This window comes from Heptranchias perlo, chromosome 7, assembly GCF_035084215.1.
Source record: "Heptranchias perlo isolate sHepPer1 chromosome 7, sHepPer1.hap1, whole genome shotgun sequence".
NCBI lineage: Eukaryota > Metazoa > Chordata > Chondrichthyes > Hexanchiformes > Hexanchidae > Heptranchias > Heptranchias perlo.
This window is the reverse complement of record NC_090331.1, coordinates 60,885,274-60,908,515: the sequence shown is the minus strand read 5'-3', so window position 1 is coordinate 60,908,515 and position 23,242 is coordinate 60,885,274. Positions and strand designations below refer to the sequence as shown.

Here is a 23,242-nt window from a genome sequence, read left to right as displayed (position 1 = left end):
TTCAGTGCCTCAATGCTGCACCAAAAATCCAAAATATAATTCACTTCCCTAAATCACAGCTACAGTTCAGTAAAACCCTAGCACCGGGATACAAGTCTCTCCTTATACTAACATATAGATTTTCTTGAAAGATATTTGATCATTTCAGACTGTTTAACAATTAATACTGTATTGATATTCAGATTTTCAAGGATTGCAACAGAGCTGAAAGCATTCACCAGCACAACATTTTAAACAAACTGAAGATTTTGTCTAGGTTTGTCTGTGAGTTGACTCACTGTATGAAAGACAAACAAATATTCCACAACTTACAGGGCTTCAACATTTAATTTACTGTACCTGTTTTCCACCTGTCTGCCCATACTTGACTTGGTTTGTCACAGTTTTGATGAATTTCTGCTGTTTTGCTCCTTTCTTGTTCTTCAGACCAAAGGTCTTATCCTAGAACAGCAAGAAAAGCCAACATCTGAAGTTTCACTAGATGAACGGTATTCAGAATATAGCCGGCCTCCCCATCACCTATGGTGGATGCTGTACCATGCACTTTAGGGCCTCTCCATTAATGGTCTGCTATGGGATGGTGACCGAGTTAGGATTCAGTGCTGTTCTCTCCTTTTCTAGCTCTCCAGCAAATAAAGGCAAAGTAATGCAGCTTCCTTACAATAGGTGAAGGCACTCTATTAGGATCACAAGCTATATTTTCTCATTTATTTAAAATTAAACTCATCCTGTGCAAAAGTGCCTCTGCTAGTTAACTACATGGTAATATTACTGAGATCAGTTTAACTTGAGGAACTGCATGCACAGACCTGTGCCCCATCACTTCACAGTGCACTATCCCTGAGTGGGCCTCAATTAAGAGACTGGTAGAGATTGACACTTTAAATAATGTTAAAAAGTTCTAGTTATTTTGAAAAAAAGAGAAAGGAAGCTCAGCTAATGATGTTTTTTTTTGACATGGTAGACAACAAAAATGCAATGAATGTTGCATACTTGGATGTTTTCCCATCCCAGTACATCAGGGGTGTCCAACCTGCAACCCATGAGCCCTGGCATACCAAACCATGAAGCCCCAGCAATGTGCTCCTACTTGCAATCGTCTTATTCGCTGGTTTGTCTTTTTGAATTTTGAGAGCCTTTAGGTGCGGAAAGGGTTGCTCTTACTGTTGTTGCTTTACTGGTGGATAAGCCACAACATCAAGATGTGTTCGTAATAGGAACTTGAGGTAAATGCAAATCAATCGGAACATGGATTTAAACTTTTTATGAAGCCCCAAAGAACATAAGAAATAGGAGCAGGAGTGGGCTATACAGCCCCTCGAGCCTGGTCAGTCATTCAATAAGATCATGGCTGATCTTCAACCTCAACTCCATTTTCCTGCCCAATCCCCATATCCCTTGATGCCGCTAGAGTCCAAAAATCTACCTATCTCGGCCTTCAACATAGGCTGCATGGAATGCATCTATGCGGCCCATGAACACAAATGCTTGGACACTTTCAGTATTTGAAAACTTAGCAACAGATCAAGCATTCAATATACAGTTATTTAAATGCACACACTGATGAAAGCAAAACAGTTCTTGTGAATAAATCTATGAAATTGTCACCTGGTGCTCAACTATATCAAGAGAAAAATAAGGTAATGGGTTCCATTAGGAGAGAGGTAAAGCACAAATCAAGGGATTTAAATTTGTTGCTGTGTAAGCATTGCTTAGTCCAATCTGGTGTACTGTGAACAGTTGTGGTCACCTGATCATAGGAAGGATGTTGTGCTCCAGAGAGGCAAATGACCAAAACATTTTTGTCTCCTCAATAGTACACTTCCACAGCATTGCTCACCTTCCAGTAACTCAGACCTGCACACAGGCAGCTCAGAGCACAAGGTCACTCCTCACTGAATTAAGCGGCAGTGGAATTCAGCAGCCCTCTTTATGACAGCACTGCTCACCTCCATGGCATGAGGAAGAGATAAGAAAAGGTGCCCTAAACATTTCCCACTTCTGTGTTCCCTAGTCAGCATGCTGCAACTGATGGACAACTCATTTTTGTAGTCAAAAACACCTAAAATCAAGAATCAAACCTTTCCTTTTCAATATTGCTGCCTGCAATGAATGTTTTTCTGACTGGGCAGAGGTATGCAGTGGGGTCTTGTTATATATAAATGACCTGGACTTGGGTATAGGGAGTACAATTTTGAAGTTTGTGGATGATACAAAACTTGGCAACATAGTAAATAGTGTGGAGGATAGTAGCAGACTTGAGGAGGACTTAGACAGACTGATGAAATGGGCAGATGCAATTTAATGTGGATAAGTGTGAAGTGATGCACTTTGGGAGGAACAACATGGAGAGGCAGTATAATCTAAATGGTACTGTTTTGAGGGGTGGTGCAAGAGCAGAGGGACCTGGGGGTGCATATTCACAAATCTTTGAAGATGGCAGGGCAAGTTGATAAGCTAGTTAAGAAAGCGTATGGAATACTTGGTTTTGTAAATAGGGACACTGAATACAAAAACAAGGAAGTCATGCTAAACTTTTACAAATCACTAATTAGGCCTCAGCTGGAGTATTGTGTACAATTCTGGGCACCACACTTTAGGAAGGATGGCAAGGCGTTGGAGAGAGTGCAGAGGAGGTTTACCAGGATGATACAAGGGATGAGGGACTTCAGTTATGTGGAGAGATTGGAGAAGCTCAAGATTGTTCTCCTTGGAGCAGAGAAGGTTAAGGGGAGATCAAATAGAGGTATTCAAAATTATGAGGGGTTTTGATAGAGCAAGTAGGGAGAAACTGTTTCCTTTGGCAAGTGAGTCGCTAACCAGAGGTCACAGATTTAAAATAGAATGGAAATGAGGAGAAATGTTTTCTAAGAGGGCTGTTAAGATCAGGAACGCACTATCTAAAAGGGTGCCGGAATCAGATTCCATAGGAACTTTCAAAAGACAATTGGACATGTACTTGAAAAGGACTAATTTGCAGGATTTTGGGGAAAAAGCTCGAGTGTGGATCTAAATTGGACAGCTCTTTCAAAGAGCCAGCACAGGCACGACGGGCCAAATGGCCTCCTTCTGCGCTGTAAGATTCTATGATTCTATCAATGTTCGTACGTTCATGGATGGTGATTCCACTGAGACATGAACGCAGAATTGTGCTGACCGCCAGAGAACTGAATAGATATAAAATAGATATTGCAGCACTACGCAAAATTTGCCATGTCGAAGTTGGTCAGCTTAAGGAAACTGGTGCTTGCTTTATCTTTTTCTGGAGTGGCTGGCCCAAGGAGGAATGTTGAGAGGCCGGTGATGGCTTTGCTACTGTCCAGTATCACAGACAAACTTGAAAATTTTCCCAAAGGTATCAATGACCGTATGATGACACTAAGATTGCCAACATCATCAGCACCAACACACACAAGATCAAAAGCAAGTTCTATGAAGATCTAGATCATGCTCTCAAGTAACTACGCATGATAAAATCATCCTGGATGATTTCAACACTCACGTCGGGTCAGACCATCAAACCTGGAGGTGCATCGTTGGCAAATATGGCATTGGAAATAACATCGGCCTTCTGCTCCTAAGGAAATACGCTGAACACAGCCTTTTCATCACCAACACCATCTTCTAGCCATCTAGATGCTCTCAAAATAGGAAAGCATTGGGTTCTGATGCTATTCCAGCTGAGATATACAAAGCAGGTGGCGACTACTTAATCAAATACCTCAATGAGTTATTTCAACCTATGTGGCGTTCAGGAAAGATGCCCCAGAAGTTCAAATTTGCTTCTTTTGTCCACTCTACAATGGAAAGGGAAATTGTTTTATCACCAGGGAAACTCTTGTCATTGCTGTAAAGATCCTTGCAAGAATGATGCTCAATTGCTTTATTCAACACATTAACTGTCTGGTAAGATTTTTTCAGCAATGTGGATAAGAGGCACAACTGATATGATCTTCACAGCCAGGCAACTCCAAGAAAAGGAGAGCAAAATGTAGACTTTTACTGTGTTTTTGTTGACCAGACAAAGGCATCGACACTGTTAGTATGGATGGTCTCTGGAAAATCCTCTCCAAGTTTGGGTGTCTAGACAAATTCATTAAAGTGGTCAAACAATTCCATGACAGCATGATGGCTAGAGTGGTGGAAGATTAGGACAATTCCATTTCCTTCCTCATTACAAATGGTGCTACACAAGGATGGTGGCCTTGCACCATCACTCCAGCATTTTGTTTGCTGCTATGCTTTCAATAATCTCAAAATCGGAGTCAAGATCACATTCAAGGCAAATGGGCAGCTCTTCAGCCTTAGAAGCCTACAAGCTAAAACAAAGATGCTGGAAGAACTTGTTTATGAACTCCTATTTTCTGATGACCTGGTCTAACATAAGTAGGAGCAGGAGCAGACCATATGGCCCCTTGAGCCTGCTCCACCATTCAATAAGGTCACGGCTGATCTTCGACCTCCACTCCACTTTCCCACCCTATCCCTATATCCCTTGATTCACTTAGTGTCTGCTCGAGCCCCACTCCCAGGACGGTCTGCAAACAATCATGAACAATCATTTTGCAACAGCTTGCCTGCAATTTGACATGATTACCAATCTTAAGAAGATGGTGATACTCTTTCAATCAGCCCCAGGCAAGGATTACACTCCACCTATCATCAGTATCGACGGTAACAGAGTTCAGGCTGTGGACAGACTCACTTACCTAGGTAGCACCCCGTCTAGAGAAGCCCATATCGATACAGAGGTATCCCACGGAATCACCAAAGCCAACCTAGCTTTTCGAAAACTTCACGAGTGCCTCCGGGATAAGAGAGGCTACAGCCTGCAGACCAAGCTCAAAGTATACAGGCTGTTTTTCTGATGATCCTGCTTTATGCCTGTGAAACTTGGACAACATAGGCAAGCCACATTAAAAAAAACTGAATCACCTTCACCTAGGCTGCATGAGACAACTAATGAAGATAATATGGCAAGAAGTTCTTAAAAAAGCTGACATGCAAAGCATAGGTGCTCTGATCATGAAGCCAAGACTACACCGGTCAGGCCATGTGGTGCAAATGCCTGGTGAACAAATCCCAAAGATCTTATATGCTACACTGACAACTGGGAAGTGATTTCATGGTGGGCAGCAAGAGATATATAAAGACTGCTTAAAAACAACTCTGAAAAATAAACATTCATAAGGGGGAACAACCTGCTCAAGATAAGAAAGCAGGACAAAAAACCACCCACTAAGACATCTCCTACTATGAGGCCCGTCGTATTGCTGATACTGAATGTAAACGTCAGCTGAGGAAGTCTCGTCTGAAAATAAACTTGTATTGATATGAACCAATTTAAAAAAAAATCTTATGCTCAAACTTAACGGCAATGCATTTCTGTACTGATTTTTTTTCTATAGTACTCCATATTTAGAGTCTGTTCAACCCAAAAGATCCCAGAACCACACCTGCATTGTGATTCACTCATTATACCAAATGAAGTTTCTGTGGCATATAGACCTCCATAATGGTTCTTCAACCACCGTACTATATACCAAACAACCTAGGCTGTCAGCTTTCACAAACACCACCACAAACTCCACCAGGTTTCCGAGCTACAAGAAAACCCCTCCCCGCACTTCACAATTCCCACCTGACCAATTGACTTTGAAAATCCTGATGCAATAATTTCACTGTATACAAAATTCACACACATGGGAGCACATCTTTGTTGTTAAAGACATGGTAAGAGGGGGAAAGGGAGAGTCTTGCAGACCTGGTTCAGCGCGAAACGGAAAAGAATCTGAAGTGCAAGAGGACAGAGAGAAACTCTTTGTAGGGTGGGGTCATCTCCAGCTCTGCTGGCAGGGAAGGGATACTGGTGTCAGACCTTAGCGAACACACTCTATTAAGCTTCTCTGATACACTGAACAATGACGCGAGAAAAGCACTAGTCTGATAAATGAAAAGACATTTTGTTTTCCCTCAGCCACTTGAGCCCTTTTCTCCTCTCTCCTCCCTGTCACCCAACTGTGCCACTTTTCATTTATCCCCTCTTGGTACTTTACAACCCCATCCCAATTACTACTCCTCTGCCCTCCTACTCTGCTGTCACCAAAGGCTAGAATCACCTTTAATAAACCCACTTCTACCCTCTGTACTTCTTAGTGTTCTCCGAAGGGCTCAACAAGCACCCATCACTGCCTCCTTATGAGCAGCAACCCAACTGCGCCATGCTCCCCTCTCTCACCCACTTTCATGTCCAGCACACTGGCTGGGGGCTAAGCTGACCACCCACCTTGCTGTTCCGCATAACGCTTCCATCACTGCCCCCTTGGACTCTTGTCGAACCAACGATCATCACCCCTGTCCGTAACTCCCTCCAGAATGGCTGTTCACTCGCAGACATTCAAGTCCTTATTATGGATGATTGCATTGATATTCTGGCTTTGACTGAAACTTGGCTTATGGGTGGTGACACCTTGTTTCTTAGCAGAGCCTCCCCACCTGGCTATACGTTCCACCACCCATCCCAATCAAATTGCTGCTGTGGCAACTTGGCCCTCATCACAACGTCACACCTTATTTGCCCCCCCATCTCTTCCAGCACCTGGTAATTCTTTAAGCACCTCACTTCTTCAAAATCCTTTTTGTCTACCGCCCCAATCCGCATCCCAAAATATCCTATCAGCCTCTGCAATGAGCAACTTTTCCTCAGTGATTTCATCTCCATCTCAACACTCATTGCGTGCTCTCATGAATTCATTGCCCTCCCTAAACCTCTCCCTCCATTAAAAACTCTTGACCATACCATCCCCCTCGGCCTCTCTACTGTATGATCTCGATCTCTGACAAGGCCATCTTTGACTACTTCCTTGTATCTTTCACTGCCCACAACCCTACCCCTTCCAGCCATTCCACGTCCACCCCTGGAAAACACTCTTCCCACGTCACTTACAACAACAATTTCAAACTCCCAGCTGCCTCTATTAGGTCCTCCATTCACCATGATATCTCTGTGGCTCAACCACTTGCCTGGATGAGTGCAGCTCCAACAACACTCAAGAAGCTAGACACCATCCAGGACAAAGCAGCCCGCTTGATTGGCACCCCATCCACCACCCTAAACATTCACTCCCTTCACCACCGGCACACAGTGGCTGCAGTGTGTACCATCCACAGGATGCACTGCAGCAACTCACCAAGGCTTCTTCGACAGCACCTCCCAAACCCGCGACCTCTACCACCTAGAAGGACAAGGGCAGCAGGTACATGGGAATAGCACCACCTGCACGTTCCCCTCCAAGTCACACACCATCCTGACTTGGAAATATATCGCTGTTCCTTCATCGTCGCTGGGTCAAAATCCTGGAACTCCCTTCCTAACAGCCCTGTGGGAGAACCTTCACCACACGGACTGCAGCAGTTCAAGAAGGCGGCTCACCACCACCTTCTCAAGGGCAATTAGGGATGGGCAATAAATGCCGGCCTCGCCAGCGACGCCCACATCCCATGAACGAATAAAAAAAAACCTCACCACTCTTGATGCCTTTGTCCCCAGCAAAATCATCCCAGCTGTTCCTGTGGTCTGGTCCCATCTTCGCTCCCTCAAGTCCAAGGGAATGCAGACTTAAATCAGCACCAAAACAGCCCTTGCCAAAGGCACAAATAACATTTCCTGTGACTGTGGCACATTATCCATCCTCAATCTTTCTCCAGCCTTTGACATGGTTGATCACCCATCCTCCTCAAACACTTCTCTCGGTTCCACTTTTACCTAACAGATTGTAGCTAGAGCATCTCCAGCAATAACTTCTCTTTACACCCCTGTGCTGATACCTTGGGAGTCTCTGAAAGACTCATCCTCAGCCCCCTCCTCTTCATCATCTACATGCTACTTTCTGACAGTCTTATCTGCAGACATGTGCATGTTGATGACACTCACTTCTACCTCGCCAGACAAGCACCTACTGCTTGTGCTTGTCTGACATCCAGTCTCAGGTGAGCTGCAGTTTCCTCCAGCTAAACTTTGGGAAGACCAAAGCCATCATCCTTTGCCCCACTACAAACCCCATACCCTTGCCACCAACTCCACCACCACCCCCCCCAGCGATCCATAGGTTGAACCAGACTATTTGCTCACTTAGCATCCTATTTGATCCCGAGCTGAGCTTCCAAACCACATTTTTCCCCCTCTGTAACCTCATCAGCAATCTGCCCTCATTCATACCGTTCTCACTTCCAGACCCAATTATGCTAATGCTGCCTGGGCCAGCCACCCATCTTTCATAAACCTCGGCTCATCCAAAACTCTTTTGCCCACATCCCATCCTGTACCAAGTCCCCAATCACCCTGTCTTCACTGACCTACACTGGCTCCCAGTTTTCTCATCACCAAATTTAAAATTCTCATCCTAAACTCCTCCAGTACTATACCATCTCGCTGCTGTCTCTTGGGCATCCCCTTTTCCCTTAACTCCACCATTGGCAGCCGTGTGTGCCTTCAGCCACCTTGGCCCCACACTCTGCATTTTCTTCCCTGAACCCTTCAGTCTCTTCAACTCCCTCACCACTTTGACCAAGCTTATAGTCACTTCTAATATCTCTGTCTTTAACTTTGCATCCATTTTTTTCCCCACCTCAAGTGCTTTTAGATATTTTTCTGTTAAAAGGTGCTATATAAATACAAGTTGTTAGGGAAAACATCTAGTCAACCATCGAGGATGATTGTACTACAACCTTCTTAAAACAGGACAAAAATACCACTTTTTATTTGACAGCTGTTAGAATGTAATCTCTAACAAATCCCCTCTCAGGCATGTTACTTCTTTGAGCAGCAGCTCTAATTTCAGCCCTCCCCCTTGTATAAAAAGACTGAATAACAACTATTTCAGAATTAAAGCAGCCGTATTCTTGGGAGGCAGAAACGTTAGTGCTGCACAGATTCTACAGCCAACGAGCCGAATAAAAAAATAGACCCGCCGCTGCCATTTTGTGGGTAACCAGACTGAGAATTGTGATTTATTCGAAGAGTAAGTCAGAAGCCGCACGTTTTTAACCGGGAGAAAAAAAAAAGGGGGGGGGGCTTCCATGAATTGTCACGGTGAACTGACAGTTTGGCTCCTGATCTCTCACAGCCGCCTCCTTACCCGGCTCATTCCTGGAGTGTGTGGAGCAGCGCTCCCTCCGGTCACAGATCCCAGTTCACACACATTGGGGGGGGCAGAGAGAGAGAGAGAGCCGGGCCTGGGGACTGGAACAGGAACTGCCCTCCGCCCCGAGCCCCAGGGGTCTCCGCCGCCAACCTCCACTTCATGCCCCCGCTCCTCAAACTTTGACGAGTTTACCGGCCGAGAGGGGAAAGGGGGCCGCCCCGGCCAGTGCCTCGCGTGGAGTGGAGTGGAGGCGAGGCCCCTGCCGGCGCGGCGTGCTCCCCCCCCCCCCCCTCGACCGCGGCTCCCGCTCACCTCTATAATCTTCTCTTTCTTTTTTTGGTCGTTTTTTTTGCTGGGCTGGCTGGACGTTTTCTTGGGGGGCATGTCACTGTGTTTCTCCGGACCACCACGCTCTCGCTGCCGGCACTGGAGGATCCTCTCGCCGAAGGCCCGCGACGCTGCAAGGAAGTGGCGGCCGCGCGGTGTTCTGGGTAATCCCGGCTCGGCTCCGATACCCTGGCAACAACAATGGGCGGGGGCGGGGCCAGGCCGGGCAAGTAGGGGCGGGGCCGGGCAAGTAGGGGCGGGGCCAGGCCGGGCAAGTAGGGGCGGGGCCAGGCCGGGCAAGTAGGGGCGGGGCCAGGCCGGGCAAGTAGGGGCGGGGCCAGGCCGGGCAAGTAGGGGCGGGGCCAGGCCGGGCAAGTAGGGGCGGGGCCAGAGACACACCACACCTGCTCGTGGTTTGCAGGCAGGTTCGGACAGTGGCCCTCGGGAGGTTGCAGCAGAGGTCTTTTTCCCCTCTCGCTTTATTCTAAAATGTCAGCTAAGGCCTCGGCTACTTGACCCCTGCAGACTTGCATTTATATAGCGCCTTTCACGACCTCAGGATTTGCAGCTAATGGAGCTCTCCTGGCCGGCCTCCCGGCGTGCACCCTCTGTAAACTTGAGCTCATCCAAAACTCTGCTGCCCGTATCCTAACTCGCACCAAGCCCCGTTCTCCCCTCACCCCTGTGCCCACTGACTTGCATTGGCTCCTGGTCTAGAAATGCCTCAATTTTAAAATTCTCATCCTTGTTTTCAAATCCCTCCATGACCTCTTCCTCTCCCTATCTCTCTAACCTTCTCCAGCCCTATAGCTCTCAGAGATCTCTGTGATCCTCCAATTCTGGTCTCTTGCGCATCCCTGATTTTCAACACTCTGCCATTGCCAGCTATGCCTTTCAGCTGCCCAGGCCCTAAACTCTGGAATTCCCTCCCTAAATCTTTCTACCTCGCCCACCCCTCCTTTAAGACGCTCTTTAAAACCTACCCCTTTGACCAAGCAATATCTCCTTATGTGGTTCGGTGTCAAATTTTGTTTGGTAACGCTTCTGTGAAATGCCTTGGGGCATTTAGTACGTAAAAGGCGCTATGTAGATGCAATGTTGTTGAGATCCTTTGTCAGGTCTGTGCCCCTGTGTGCTGCCGTATGATTTCATGGGACTTTCCCACCTGACATAACTGGATCTGCCCCTGTAGTAGGCAGAGGCCCTGTGTTTCTATTTAAATGTGAAAGGAGGTAAGTTTAAAAATGTAATTTACCCCCGCTTCCAAACAATCTCAAGTCCCAATAGTAATGGCCAGGAATGCAGTTGAACACCAGAGGAAGCTGCCCTCCTGGACATTCAGGCACAAAGCCTAGCCAAGAGATGGGCCTGCGTCTGGGGTACACCCGAGCTATTTGCCCAGTGTGCACCAATAGAGATAAATCGGCTTCCCAGGGTCCATAATACAGAATGAAATCAGTGAACATTGAGGAAAGCAAGGATGAATCAGGGACAACAGCATAGGTTTGCAAAAGGCAGGCGATGCTGGACTTTTATGGTTGAATTTGAGATGATAAAGATAAAAGGAAGGCTATGGATATTGGATATATTGCTTTTCAGAGGGCATTTGACAAGATATAACATGAAAAGTAAGACGCATGGTATTAAAGGGAATGTTGCTGTATAGATATAGCAATTGCCAGGAGACAAAAAGCAGAGCGTAGGGGTAAATGGATGTTTTATGGATTGGTGGGATGTAGTGTGCTTCTGAGATCTGCGCTGGAACCTCTTGTTTTCTGTTTGAGCGATTTGGGCAAAGGCACAAGAGGAATGACACTGAAGTTGGCTGATACTAAATCAGAATTTATGGCGAACTGTGAGGAAGAATGCAGAAGGACATGGGCTAGCAGAGTGGGCAGATGGGTGGCAGGTGAAATATGAAGCAGTACATTTTGGGAAAAAGAACAGTGAAAGGTATATCCTACATGCTAATAGAGTGGGGAACAGAGAGATCTAGGGATGCAGATACATAGGTCTTTAAAGGCGTGCAGTTAGAAAAGGCTGTAAAACAGACAAATTGGATTTTTGTTTCTATATATAGGGTTTGAATAAAAAACAAAAGTGGGAATGTTGCATTGTACAAGACATAGGTTGGGTCAGAGCTAGGGTGTCGTAATTATTTGTGGAAAGGATATTAGACCCATGGTAGGAGTACAGCAAATATTTACTAATGATTAGGAATAAATGGCTACTGTTGTGAAGAAAGCCATGAAAAATTGGGGCTTTTTTCACTGGAAAGGGGGAAATCTAATAGAGGTTTCAAAATTATGAAATGTTTTGAGGGTAAAATATGAAAGATTGTTTCCATTGGTTGATAAATTTGTAATAAAGAAGCATAAACTTGGATTGTCTTTAGATGAATGAAGGAGAAATTAGAAGATTTTTTTCTCACTGGGTTATTAGAACATGAAATGCTTTATCATAAATAGCAACTGAGACAATAACTTATTTTAAAAAAAATATGAAAGGACATGGAGAAAGGGCAGGGAATGAGATTAGTGTAGATAGCTTCAGTTGAAGAGCTAGCACCAGCAAAGGCCGAATGTGCTGTAATTTCTATGATTCCATCCTTTGTCAGCTTGTTTTATAGTCAGCATGACTCCGCTCCCCTACGCTGACTGGCATGTTATTACAAATTCTAATCTTAAACAGAGCTAGTGAGTAGGAGGGAACTGACTGCATGTTGAGCACAAAAAACACCTGGTACAATAACCAGCTGATGTTGCATCCAGCAAATAATCTGCTTACCTGCGCAGGAACAAGTTTAAACAGGTAGATCAGAAATGGAACTGGCAGGTTCACTAAAAACTTAGTGAAAAGGTGATTTTAAGGACTTAGCAAAAATCTTGCACCTGCAATTTAAGGCCTTTGCAAGCTTCACCTTGTTGTAACTTCAGCTAATACTCCAGCTGATCCTAATGCTGGAGCCCAAGTTTAAGTATTCTAACACCAGCAGCAATAATTCAGGTGCTCTCAAGATTTGTTTTGTGTCGGTGCAAAAGTCTGCTTCCATTAGCAAGCCCTCATGCTTCATAAACAGAAGCATGATCTTATGGGTGAAGTAATCCTGGATGTAGCATGTCCCAGACAAACAATGAATCTGATTTCTATTAATACTTGCACTGGAAACATTGTGGGTTACCACCATGTCCTCCTCATCTCTCAGAGACAAACAACACTGACAGATGATGCATCACATGCTAGAAACTACAGGGTAGATTTTTGTCTTCACCACCTGGGCGGTTAACTTGGCAGAATGGATTGCCCACCCTTCATAGAACCAGCCTGATTTTCATTCCATTGACTTCAGTGGAAATGAAAATCAGGTGGATTCTGTAAAGATCAGGCGATCCGCTCTGCTACATTACTGCCCAGGCAGTAAAATCCAACCCGTACTATTCAAGTTTATTAAGATTCAAGATTGACAGATACAAGAATAAGTAAAGCAGATTGGCTAGTTTCTAATACTTCACTTAACTTCCAGTATCTCTTTCAAAACAATAAATATCATAATGTTCTCAGTTCTTGTTATCAGCACTTTTAGTTTGGACCAGATGCCATGATGAGAAGTTTTACACGGGAGTGAAACCTCATGGAATTGTTTGTTAATATCTTTCATATAGCAGTAGAGCAAGAAGGGAATTGGTGAACTACCAAGACTGTGTGATACTTATGCCCAGTCTCACATAGATTTTGGCTACAGAATTGTCAATCAAAATAGACATCAAAAGTACAGGGCAGCCTCCTCAGAAACCTGACTAAAGCCATTCTCCCTCTTTCAGGACAAAGCACAACTCCGAGGCTGGTAAACAGGAATCATTGATGAGACAGACATCACAGGTGGCCCTTTGGATACCTAGTACAATAACAAATGAAATAGAATATGAATATGGGAAAATCCTGGATCGAGTCAATATTAATTATTTCTATCACCTGGTGGGATGTAAATTCTCTCACTTTTTGCACAATAGGATGAGAGAACTTCTATCCTCCATAGCTGATGCCAGTCTTACATAATTATATAATTAAAGACATCAGTGAAGAATTATATTGAACAGGACAGATGTCTGATCTGTCCCACATAAACCCTCAACTATATCTCTGAAACTGGGGAAAGTTTATTTCCATCTTACAAACTTAAGCATCAAGAGATTTTGCATTCCAAAGAATATTGGCATGTATTTTGGAATTAAATAATGCTATTTTATGTATATAAAATGGAGATTTTTATAAAATTAAATATTTCTGTTCAATCCCTGGGCTTTTTTCAGATCACCTAACATCAGACAACTTTCTTTGAGTTTTATTGAGAAGAAATTGACAGAAACCAGACCTCCTAGAATCTGGGAAGCTTAAAGTTTAACGGGTCAAATAAAGGAATATTCCCTTCTGAGTCTATTTTCCACCCTTCAAAAAAGTTCTCGTAATCCAAAATGGCAGGTTTAAATTCTTTAACTACTTCTCAAAATTGAAATTGATAATGTATCAAGAAGACATAAATTACTTGTAAATCCTCCATTTTCAAACTGAACTGCTACCCAAAGCAATAACTCAGTCTAAAACAGAAACTCATTTTGCAGATATAGTTTTCATTTTAGAGGCTCATATGATTTTTTGAAATCTAACAAATTCTTCCATGTTTAAAAAATATAGGAATCAACAGATCCTTGTTGGAGAAAACTGCATTATGTTCCTCTTCATTCCTTTATGCATCCTAACTGGAAGCATGTGATCTCTTGTGGCACTGTACAGCCTCAGCAACTATATTTTTTCCATGTACCTCAAATAGTGATTAATACAAGAACATCAAAAATCATGAGCTAAGAAGTACTCAGTAGTTGGTTATTTTGTCTTGAAATAGTGAATCTATGCACATCTCAGCCAATATTTTAGCAATATATTTTTGTCAAAGACATTTAGTTTCCTCTGTTTAACTCTAATCCTTTTTGCTTGCACTTGCACATCATATTTGTAGATAATGGTAAATTGATAATCTTGCTGTTAGGCTATTACATTGAAATCTACATTCATTTTAAAACCATTCGTGATCCATTCCACCAGCAACAGAATTCGTCTGCCTCAGATCTTGGATAGTTCTCTGTCCTTGTCTCGACAGTTCACAAAGATAAGAGGGAGTCCATTCAAGCTAACTACCTCAGTCTTTCATAGAAACCAATAAAGGTCTCGTTTGCAAGGAGCCACTTCCAGCATGAACATAAGAAATAGGAGCAGGAGTAGGCCAATCGGCCCCTCGAGCCTGCTCCGCCATTCAATAAGATCATGGCTGATCTGATCCTAACCTCAAATCTAAAGAACACAAGAAGTAGGAACAGGACCCGTCCACTCAGCCCCTGGACCCGCTCCGCCACCCACAGGGCCTTGACCGATCCAAACTCAGCTTTATGTCCAATTTCCTGCCCACTCCCCGTAACCCCTAATTCCCTTTACTTCTAGGAAACTGTCTAAATAAATTTAAAATAGAAATAATGATGTAGCTTCCACAGCTTCCTGGGGCAGCAAATTCCACAGACCTACTACCCTCTGAGTGAAGAAGTTTCTCCTCATCTCAGTTTTTGAAAGAGCAGCCCCTTATTCTAAGATTATGCCCCCTAGTTCTAGTTTCACCCATCCTTGGGAACATCCTTACCGCATCCACCCGATCAAGTCCCTTCACAATCTTATATGTTTCAATAAGATCGCCTCTCATTCTTCTGAACTCCAATGAGTAGAGTCCCAATCTACTCAACCTCTCCTCATATGTCCACCCCCTCATCCCCGGGATGAACCGAGTGAACCTTCTTTGTACTGCCTCGAGAGCAAGTATGCCTTTTCTTAAGTATGGAGACCAAAACTGTATGCAGTATTCCAGGTGCAGTCTCACCAGTACCTTATGTAACTGCAGCAATACCTCCCTGTTTTTATCATCTATCCCCCTAGCAATAAAAGCCAACATTCCGTTGGCCTTCTTGATCACCTGCTGCACCTGCATACTAACTTTTTGATTTTCTTGCACTAGGACCCCCAGATCCCTTTGTACTGCAGTACTTTCCAATTTCTTGCCATTAAGATAATAACTTGCTCTCTGATTTTTTCCTGCCAAAGTGCATAACCTCACATTTTCCAATATTGTATTGCATCTGCCAAATCTCTGCCCACTCACCCAGCCTGTCTATATCCCCTTGTAGGTTTTTAATGTCCTCTTCACTCTCTACTTTCCCTCCCATCTTTGTATCATCTGAAAACTTAGATATGTTACACTCGGTCCCCTCCTCCAAATTGTTACTATAGATTGTAAAGAGTTGGGGACCCAGCACCGACCCCTGCAGAACACCACTGGCTACTGGTTGCCAGTCCGAGAATGAACCATTTATCCCAACTCTCTGCTTCCTGTTAGATAACCAATCCTCCACCAATGCCAGAATATTACCCCCAATCCAGTGATTCTTTATCTTGAGCAATAATCTTTTATGTGGCACCTTGTCGAATGCCTTCTGGAAGTCTAAATACACTACGTCCACTGGTTCCCCTTTATCCACCCTGTACGTTATGTCCTCAAAGAACTCAAGCAAATTTGTCAGACATGACTTCCCCTTCGTAAAGCCATGCTGACTTTGTCCTATTAAATTATGTTTATCCAAATGTTCCGCTACTGTCTCCTTGATAATAGATTCCTACATTTTACCCACCACAGATGTTAGGCTAACTGGTCTATAATTTCCAGCCTTCTGCCTACTACCCTTTTTAAATAAGGGTGTTACATTAGCAGTTTTCCAATCTGCCGGGACCTTTGCCGAGTCCAGAGAATTTTGGAAAATTATTACCAAAGCATCCACAATCCCTACTGCCACTTCCCTCAAGACCCTAGGATGTAAGCCATCAGGTCCAGGGGATTTATCTGCCTTGAGTCCCATTAATTTACTGAGTACCAATTCCTTAGTGATTTTAATCGTATTTAGCCCCTCCCCCCCAGAACCCCCTGTTTGTCCAGTGTTGGGATATTCTTAGTGTCCTCTACCATAAAGACTGAAACAAAATTTGTTCAGCATTTTTGCCATCTCCATGTTTCCCACCATTAATTTCCCGGTCTCATCCTCTAAGGGACCTACGTTTGCCTTAGCCACCCTTTTTCTTTTTATATAAAACTGTAGAAACTCTTGCTATCTGTTTTTATATTTTTTGCTAATTTATTTTCATAATCTATCTTCCCTTTCTTAATCAATCCTTTAGTTACTTTTTGCTGTCTTTTGAAGACTTCCCAATCTTCTATCCTCCCACTAAGTTTGGCTACCTTATATGTCCTTGTTTTTAGTTGGATACTATCCTTAATTTCTTTACTTAGCCACGTATGGCTGTCATTTCTTTTACACCCTTTTTTCTTCAGTGGAATAGTTTTTTTTGAAAGTTGTAATATAACTCCTTGAATGAACACCACTGCTTATGTACCGTCTTACCCTTTAATCTATTTTCCCAGTCCACTTTAATCAATTCCGCTCTCATACCATCATAGTCTCCTTTATTCAAGCTCAGTACGCTTGTTTGAGAACCAACCTTCTCACCCTCTAATTGAATATGGAATGTAACCATGTTATGGTCACTCATTCCAAGGGGATCCTTAACTAGGACATTATTAATTAATCCTGGCTCATTACACAGGACCAGGTCCAAGGTTGCTTTGCCCCCTTGTAGGATCAGTTACATACTGCTCAAGAAATCCATCCCTAATACACTCAATAAACTCTTCAAGGCTGCCCTGCCCAATTTGATTTGTCCAGTTAATATGATAGTTAAAATCCCCCATAATTATAGCTGTTCCCTTATTACATGCCCCGACTATTTCCTGATTAATACTTCTTCCAGCAGAGTTGCAACTATTAGGAGGCCTATATATTACGCCCACTAGTATTTTTCTCCCCTTATTATTCCTTATCTCTACCCAAACTGTTTCATTATCCTGATCCTTTGTCCCAATATCATTTCTCTGTATTACAGTGATTCCCTCCTTTATCAACATAGCCACCCCACCTCTCCTTCCTTCCTGCCTGTCCTTCCTGATTGTTAAATACCCTGGCATATTTAATTCCCAGTCGTTGTCACCCTGCAGCCATGTTTCTGTAATGGCCACAAGATCATACCCATATGTAGTTATTTGTGCCGTTAACTCATCTATTTTGTTACGAATGCTACGTGCATTCAGATAAAGAAATTTCAAATATGTTTTGTGACACTTAGTTCCTGCTTTTTCCTTTTTTAACACTTTACCTTTTACTCCATACCTTCTGTCCCTTCTTGACACTTTCCTCGGTCTCCCTGCTCAGGTTCCCAACCCCCTGCCACTTTAGTTTAAACCCTCCCCAACAGCACTAGCAAACACTCCCCCTAGGACAGCGGTCCCGGCCCTGCCCAGGTGCAGACCGTCCGGTTTGTACTGGTCCCACCTCCCCCAGAACTCGTTCCAATGCCCCAGGAATTTGAATCCCTCCTCCTTGCACCACTCCTCTAGCCACGTATTCATTTGAAATATCCTCCTATTTCTACTCTGACTAGCACGTGGCACTGGTAGCAATCCTGAGATTACTACCTTTGAGGTCCTATTTTTTAAAATTTACCTCCCAACTCCCTATATTCTGCTTTTAGGACCTCATCCCCTTTTTTACCTATATCGTTGGTGCCTATGTGCACCACGACAGCTGGCTGTTCGCCCTCCCCCTCCAAAATGTTCTGTTGCCGCTCCGAGACATCCTTGACCCTTGCACCAGGGAGGCAACACACCATCCTGGAGTCTCGGTTGCGGCCACAGAAACGCCTATCTATTCCCCTTACAATTGAGTCCCCTATCACTATAGCTCTTCCACTCTTTCCTCCCAGCCTGTGCAGCAGAGCCACCCATGGTGCCAGGAAGTTGGCTGCTGCTGCCTTCCCCTGATAAGTCATCCCCCCCAACAGTATCCAAAGTGGTATACCTGTTTGAGAGGGGGATGGCCACAGGGGACCCCTGCACTACCTGCCTGCACCTCTTACTCTGCCTGGTGGTCACCCAGTCACTTCCTGCACACCCTTTACCTGCGGTGTAACCAACTCGCTAAACGTGCTATCCGCGTGGTTCTCAGCATCGCGAATGCACCAGTATGTATCCATCCGCAGCTCCAGTGCCGCAATGCGGTCTGTCAGCCGCTGCAGCTGGATACACTTCCCGCACACATGGTCGTCAGGGACATAGAAATTGTCCCTGATTTCCCACATAGAGCAGGAGGAGCATGCCACAGGGCCGAGCTGTCCTGCCATGACATACCCTTTAATTGATTTAAATTAAATGGATCCCACCAATCATACTGGAATTAAGTTTATATACTCAAGGGCCCTTGCTTAACAGTCGTCCCCGCTACACAAAGAGACCGTAGTAACCACAAAATATAAGTTTAGAAAAATTGAGAAAGAAAATACTCACCAACCAATCACTTACCTGCTTTTTGGTGACGTCACACTACGAATACTTTTTGCTTCCCTCTCCCGGAACCTGGATTTGTAAACCACCTCGGGGCTCACCGTCAGTACCACCGCTCCAGTAGTTTTCTCTTGTTGCAGGTCTGCTGCTGCTTTTATTCCCCAATCTCAGTCTTTTACGCTCAGGTCCACTGCCGCTCTGGGGAAAAAGTTAGGAAAAGCAAGGCAAAGCAACACCTCCTTCCCCCACTTCACCAAACTCCCACACTCACCAAACTCTCAGCAGTTCACACGGTGTTGTCCAATGAAGCCTCACTGGGTATGAGATTGGATAATAAAATTGGATCTATAGGCTCATATGCTGTAGCAAAGCCGTGCTGTATTTTGCAGCAAAGATTTTTGGGGCTGTGGGAGAGGGTGTGCTTGAGCCAGGTGAACTGATCACTCCCAATGACGAGCTCTCACTCTATGACTCAGAGTGCGCCTTTACTTGACCAGGTCATGGATCAAATAGAAAACCTATGTTACTGTATTTCAGCTTGCTGATTATATCATTTGCCCTCACGTGTCCTTCCTTGACTTGAGTAAAATAAATACTTCACTAGACCATGGCTTAAGCTATAAATTACCAGATTTATTAAACAGTAAGCAATAAGACATTGTAGATTTTCAATAGTTACAGGTTTAACAATCCTTCCGCAGAAAATAAAAAAATAACAGTTCCATCTGCTGTGCTAAACTGTTATATAAACTGGACCAGGCATAAGGCTCCTGAATATTAACCTTTATGTGGCAGTTTGTTACCGTGTGGAATCTCTGGCCTACCTATCTCTCTCTGATGGCTTTGGTAGACGAATCAATTGGAATATAACAAACTGAGACTGTTCAAGATTTGAAATTTAAATATGCATCTTTTAAACTCAAATAGAGCCGTCAATGAAACTTTTATTCAAACAAAAGAATTGAATTCTTTGGCCGATCCCTCAGATACCTAGTTAAGTCAAATATGACTTAACATCGATTCTGAAGCTATTATTTATATTCTATAAGTAAACCTGTTTTTTAAACCTCATATATACTGTCACAGAAAGAATAAAGTCAGTATGATGATATACCACATACAGTAATGCTTAATTTTTGTCATATTCACCCGTAGTGCTGATAGAAATTGGCTGCATGTCTAACCCTGTGAAGTAGCTTACTCGGGTAGGATTCTGAAAGGGAGATTATTACTACTGAATTTGCTTGGAAACTTTTTTTTTTCCATATTTAGAATTCTTTTGCTTCATGTTGTAACAACTAGTGAGAATGCTATTTTTGCATTTCCAGTATGCTTTTGGCAATACTTCCATACATTATTGTTGCTGCTATTGAAATATTAGCATATAAAAAGTGGTGAGGATGGGAATTCTTTTGGGGGTTCTGATAATGCTGCATGATTTAGACGAGGAAGAAGAGGTCATGAGCAGTCAACAAAAGCAGGTGCAATGACCCCCGAGGTGGTATGTCTGCACCCCACAGTACCCCAGGACCTGCTTTTACATGCTCTGCCACACCAACCTGGACATGATAAGGGGAGATTTGACTTTGCCACTCCAGGTTTCACAAAAGTGGCCGTCACAAAGCCATCTTCTGAAGGCTGTTCCCATAGCAGTGAAGGTTACCACGGCATTAAACTTTTAAACTTGAAAAACATTGCAGAGGACATCTGCCAGATCAACCAATTTGCAATGCACGCATGTCTCAAACATGTGACAAGTCATTGTTTGTAAGAGGCAACACTTTTATCACTTTTCCTATAAAAAGAGGCATCATTTGACAAGGTGCAGACCTTTCACTGGATGGTAGGATTCCCTAGATTGCAGGCATTGTAGATGGCACCCATGTGGGAATCAGGGCCCTCATATCAATGCTATGACATTCATGACCCAAAAAACCTTCCATTCCACTAATGTTCATTCGGTGCCTGACCACAGAAACATTATACATGTAGATGTCTGTTACCTAAAATGTGGCCACAATACTTTCCTTCTGCAGCTGTTCACCATCACTGTTCCCATTAAGTTGCATGCGTACGCAGCGGTTTGTTACGTGCCACGCACGTCATCATTCCATCCGTGCACCAAACCAGTGCTCTCTGACGAAGACACTGCTGAGTTGATGTCAGTTATCAATCACTTTGCAGCAAGGGCGGGAGTTAAAGTTAGGTTGGACGGGAGCGTTGTACTGCGGATGTTGGCGTCTAGTGCTGGTCGGTGGTACAGCTGCTCAGAGACCGGCCTCCACAAACAGATAGTGTAACAGTTTGCATATATGTATATTCATTGGGAAAATAGTGTAATAATTGGACTGGAGCATTGGGAAAATAGTGTAATAGTTGGACGGGAGCATTGTACAGCAGTTGTCGGCATCTAGTGCGGGTTAGTGGTACAGCTGCTCAGACACTGGTCTCCACAAGTAGTATACTGTCCGATGGATGGATGTATACATAAATATGTATTCCTTGGACAAATAGTGTAAAAGTGTGTATTTCCATCCCTTCATGATATAACTGATTTGAGTTTCCAATCAGAAAACCTCAGCACACGAGGATACAGTAAAGATTCAGTGAGGAGATGCCTTCAATTAAATGAAAGCTTTTCACCTCTAGTGCGAATTGTGGAGAACTGTTATTTTAGCAAATAACATTGGAGGGAGTCTACGATTAGTGCAATTAACAGTTTGTCACCATCCTATTCAACATTAGCTTCTGAAGTAAACTACAAATGAACCCAAATTACCTGGGATATTGTAATAATCGTTTATCAATTTCCATATTTCATATTTACAAATTAAGTAATTCTGACACAGATCATGTGTAATACTGTTGTTAAAGATCCTTCTACAATTGTGCTAAAATATACTTTCCAATCACATTGGTACATTGCAATCAAAACAAAAAAGTTGATTTAAATTGTTTTATACAACTGCTATCCAAAAGCCCTCAGTTGCCCCAAGGATTGTCTCTCTTTATCTTTGTCTGTTGTTTCCCTCAGTTCAGGTTCTTCATGACCAAACTGCTCCATGCCTTACATAGAGGCAGCCAAAACTAATGAGACCTGCAAGATGTACAATTGCAATGCAATAATTTTCTAAACCATGCTGAGGATTCAATGGGGGGTGGGGGGTGGGTGGTGATGGTGAGGGAGCTTTAATTAAACTGTTCCCAATCCCCAAATTCACACTGACTGATTTAACAGCTCTTTTGTATTTCTGACTCCATTTAAAAATTCTGATTGCACATGATTTATTTCTGTTTGAATCAGTCATTAAGCGGATTCAACAAAAAGCTGATTGGAATTTTTCCAATCAGATAATTTTTAATAAAATATAACAAGACTGGTCTGCTCAATCCTAGTGCAACTTAAGAAACCCATTTCATAAATTATATAAATTTACCAGCCAATATAACATTAAATTGTTACAATTATCCATTATTTTGTACATTTGTTGTGTTTGTTATATACCCTGAATAATGTTTTATTCAAAGTTGTGATTTTTTTTTTACGGTGGCGCACACAGCCTTTATGCACAAATCCAAATTCATTCCGCACGTGGCAGAAAAAAGTTAGAGGGAACATTGTTCACCATGCCTACAATAATTGAAGGCTTACTGAGTGGTGGCAGCATACCTCTAAACTCACCCTTCTGCACCGATCCCATGGATTTTGGGTCAAAACTGCTGAGGGCTGTGTAGGAATTCAGAAATGACACCAAAATTGGTACAACGATTCTTTACTTTAAACATAGAAACATAGAAAATAGGAGCAGGAGTAGGCCATTCAGCCCCTTGAGCCTGCTCCGCCATTCAATATGATCAGGGCTGATTCTCTATCTCAGTGCCATATTCCCGCTCTCTCCCCATACCCTTTTTTTGCCTTTTGTGTCTAGAAATCTATCTATCTCCTTCTTAAATATATTCAGTGACTTGGCCTCCACAGCCTTCTGTGGTCGAGAATTCCACAAGTTCACCACCCTCTGAGGGAAGAAATTTCTCCTCAGCACAGTCCTAAATGTCCTACCCTGTATCCTGAGACTGTGGCCCCTCATTCTAGACCCAGCTGGCCCCTTCTGGTGCAACATTTCGACCTTTACCCTGAACCCTTGTTTGAGCTGTATATTTATACACTGTCACGAGTCCCACCATGCTTGGCGGTGTGACAGTAAGTCATCGTTTTAGCGGAGGATCGTGTGGCACGCTGACTTAACATCAACTTGCTGAGGAGGTTAGAGCTGAAAATATCATAATAAAA

General features: G+C 43.5%; 1 protein-coding gene across 1 annotated transcript in view; it reads right to left on the bottom strand.

Annotated features, from left to right (window-relative positions):
* The window catches only part of zc3h15 (zinc finger CCCH-type containing 15), a 34,937-nt gene extending 25,302 nt beyond the window's left edge, over positions 1-9,635 (bottom strand). Inside the window, exons 1-2 of the mRNA XM_067987695.1 lie at positions 9,456-9,635; positions 340-441 (exon numbers count right to left, since the gene is read on the bottom strand). Of these exons, the coding sequence (XP_067843796.1) occupies positions 340-441; positions 9,456-9,527 (174 nt within the window). The 5' untranslated portion in view covers positions 9,528-9,635. The remainder of the gene's footprint in view (positions 1-339; positions 442-9,455) is intronic.
* Between the last annotated feature and the right edge of the window lie 13,607 nt (positions 9,636-23,242).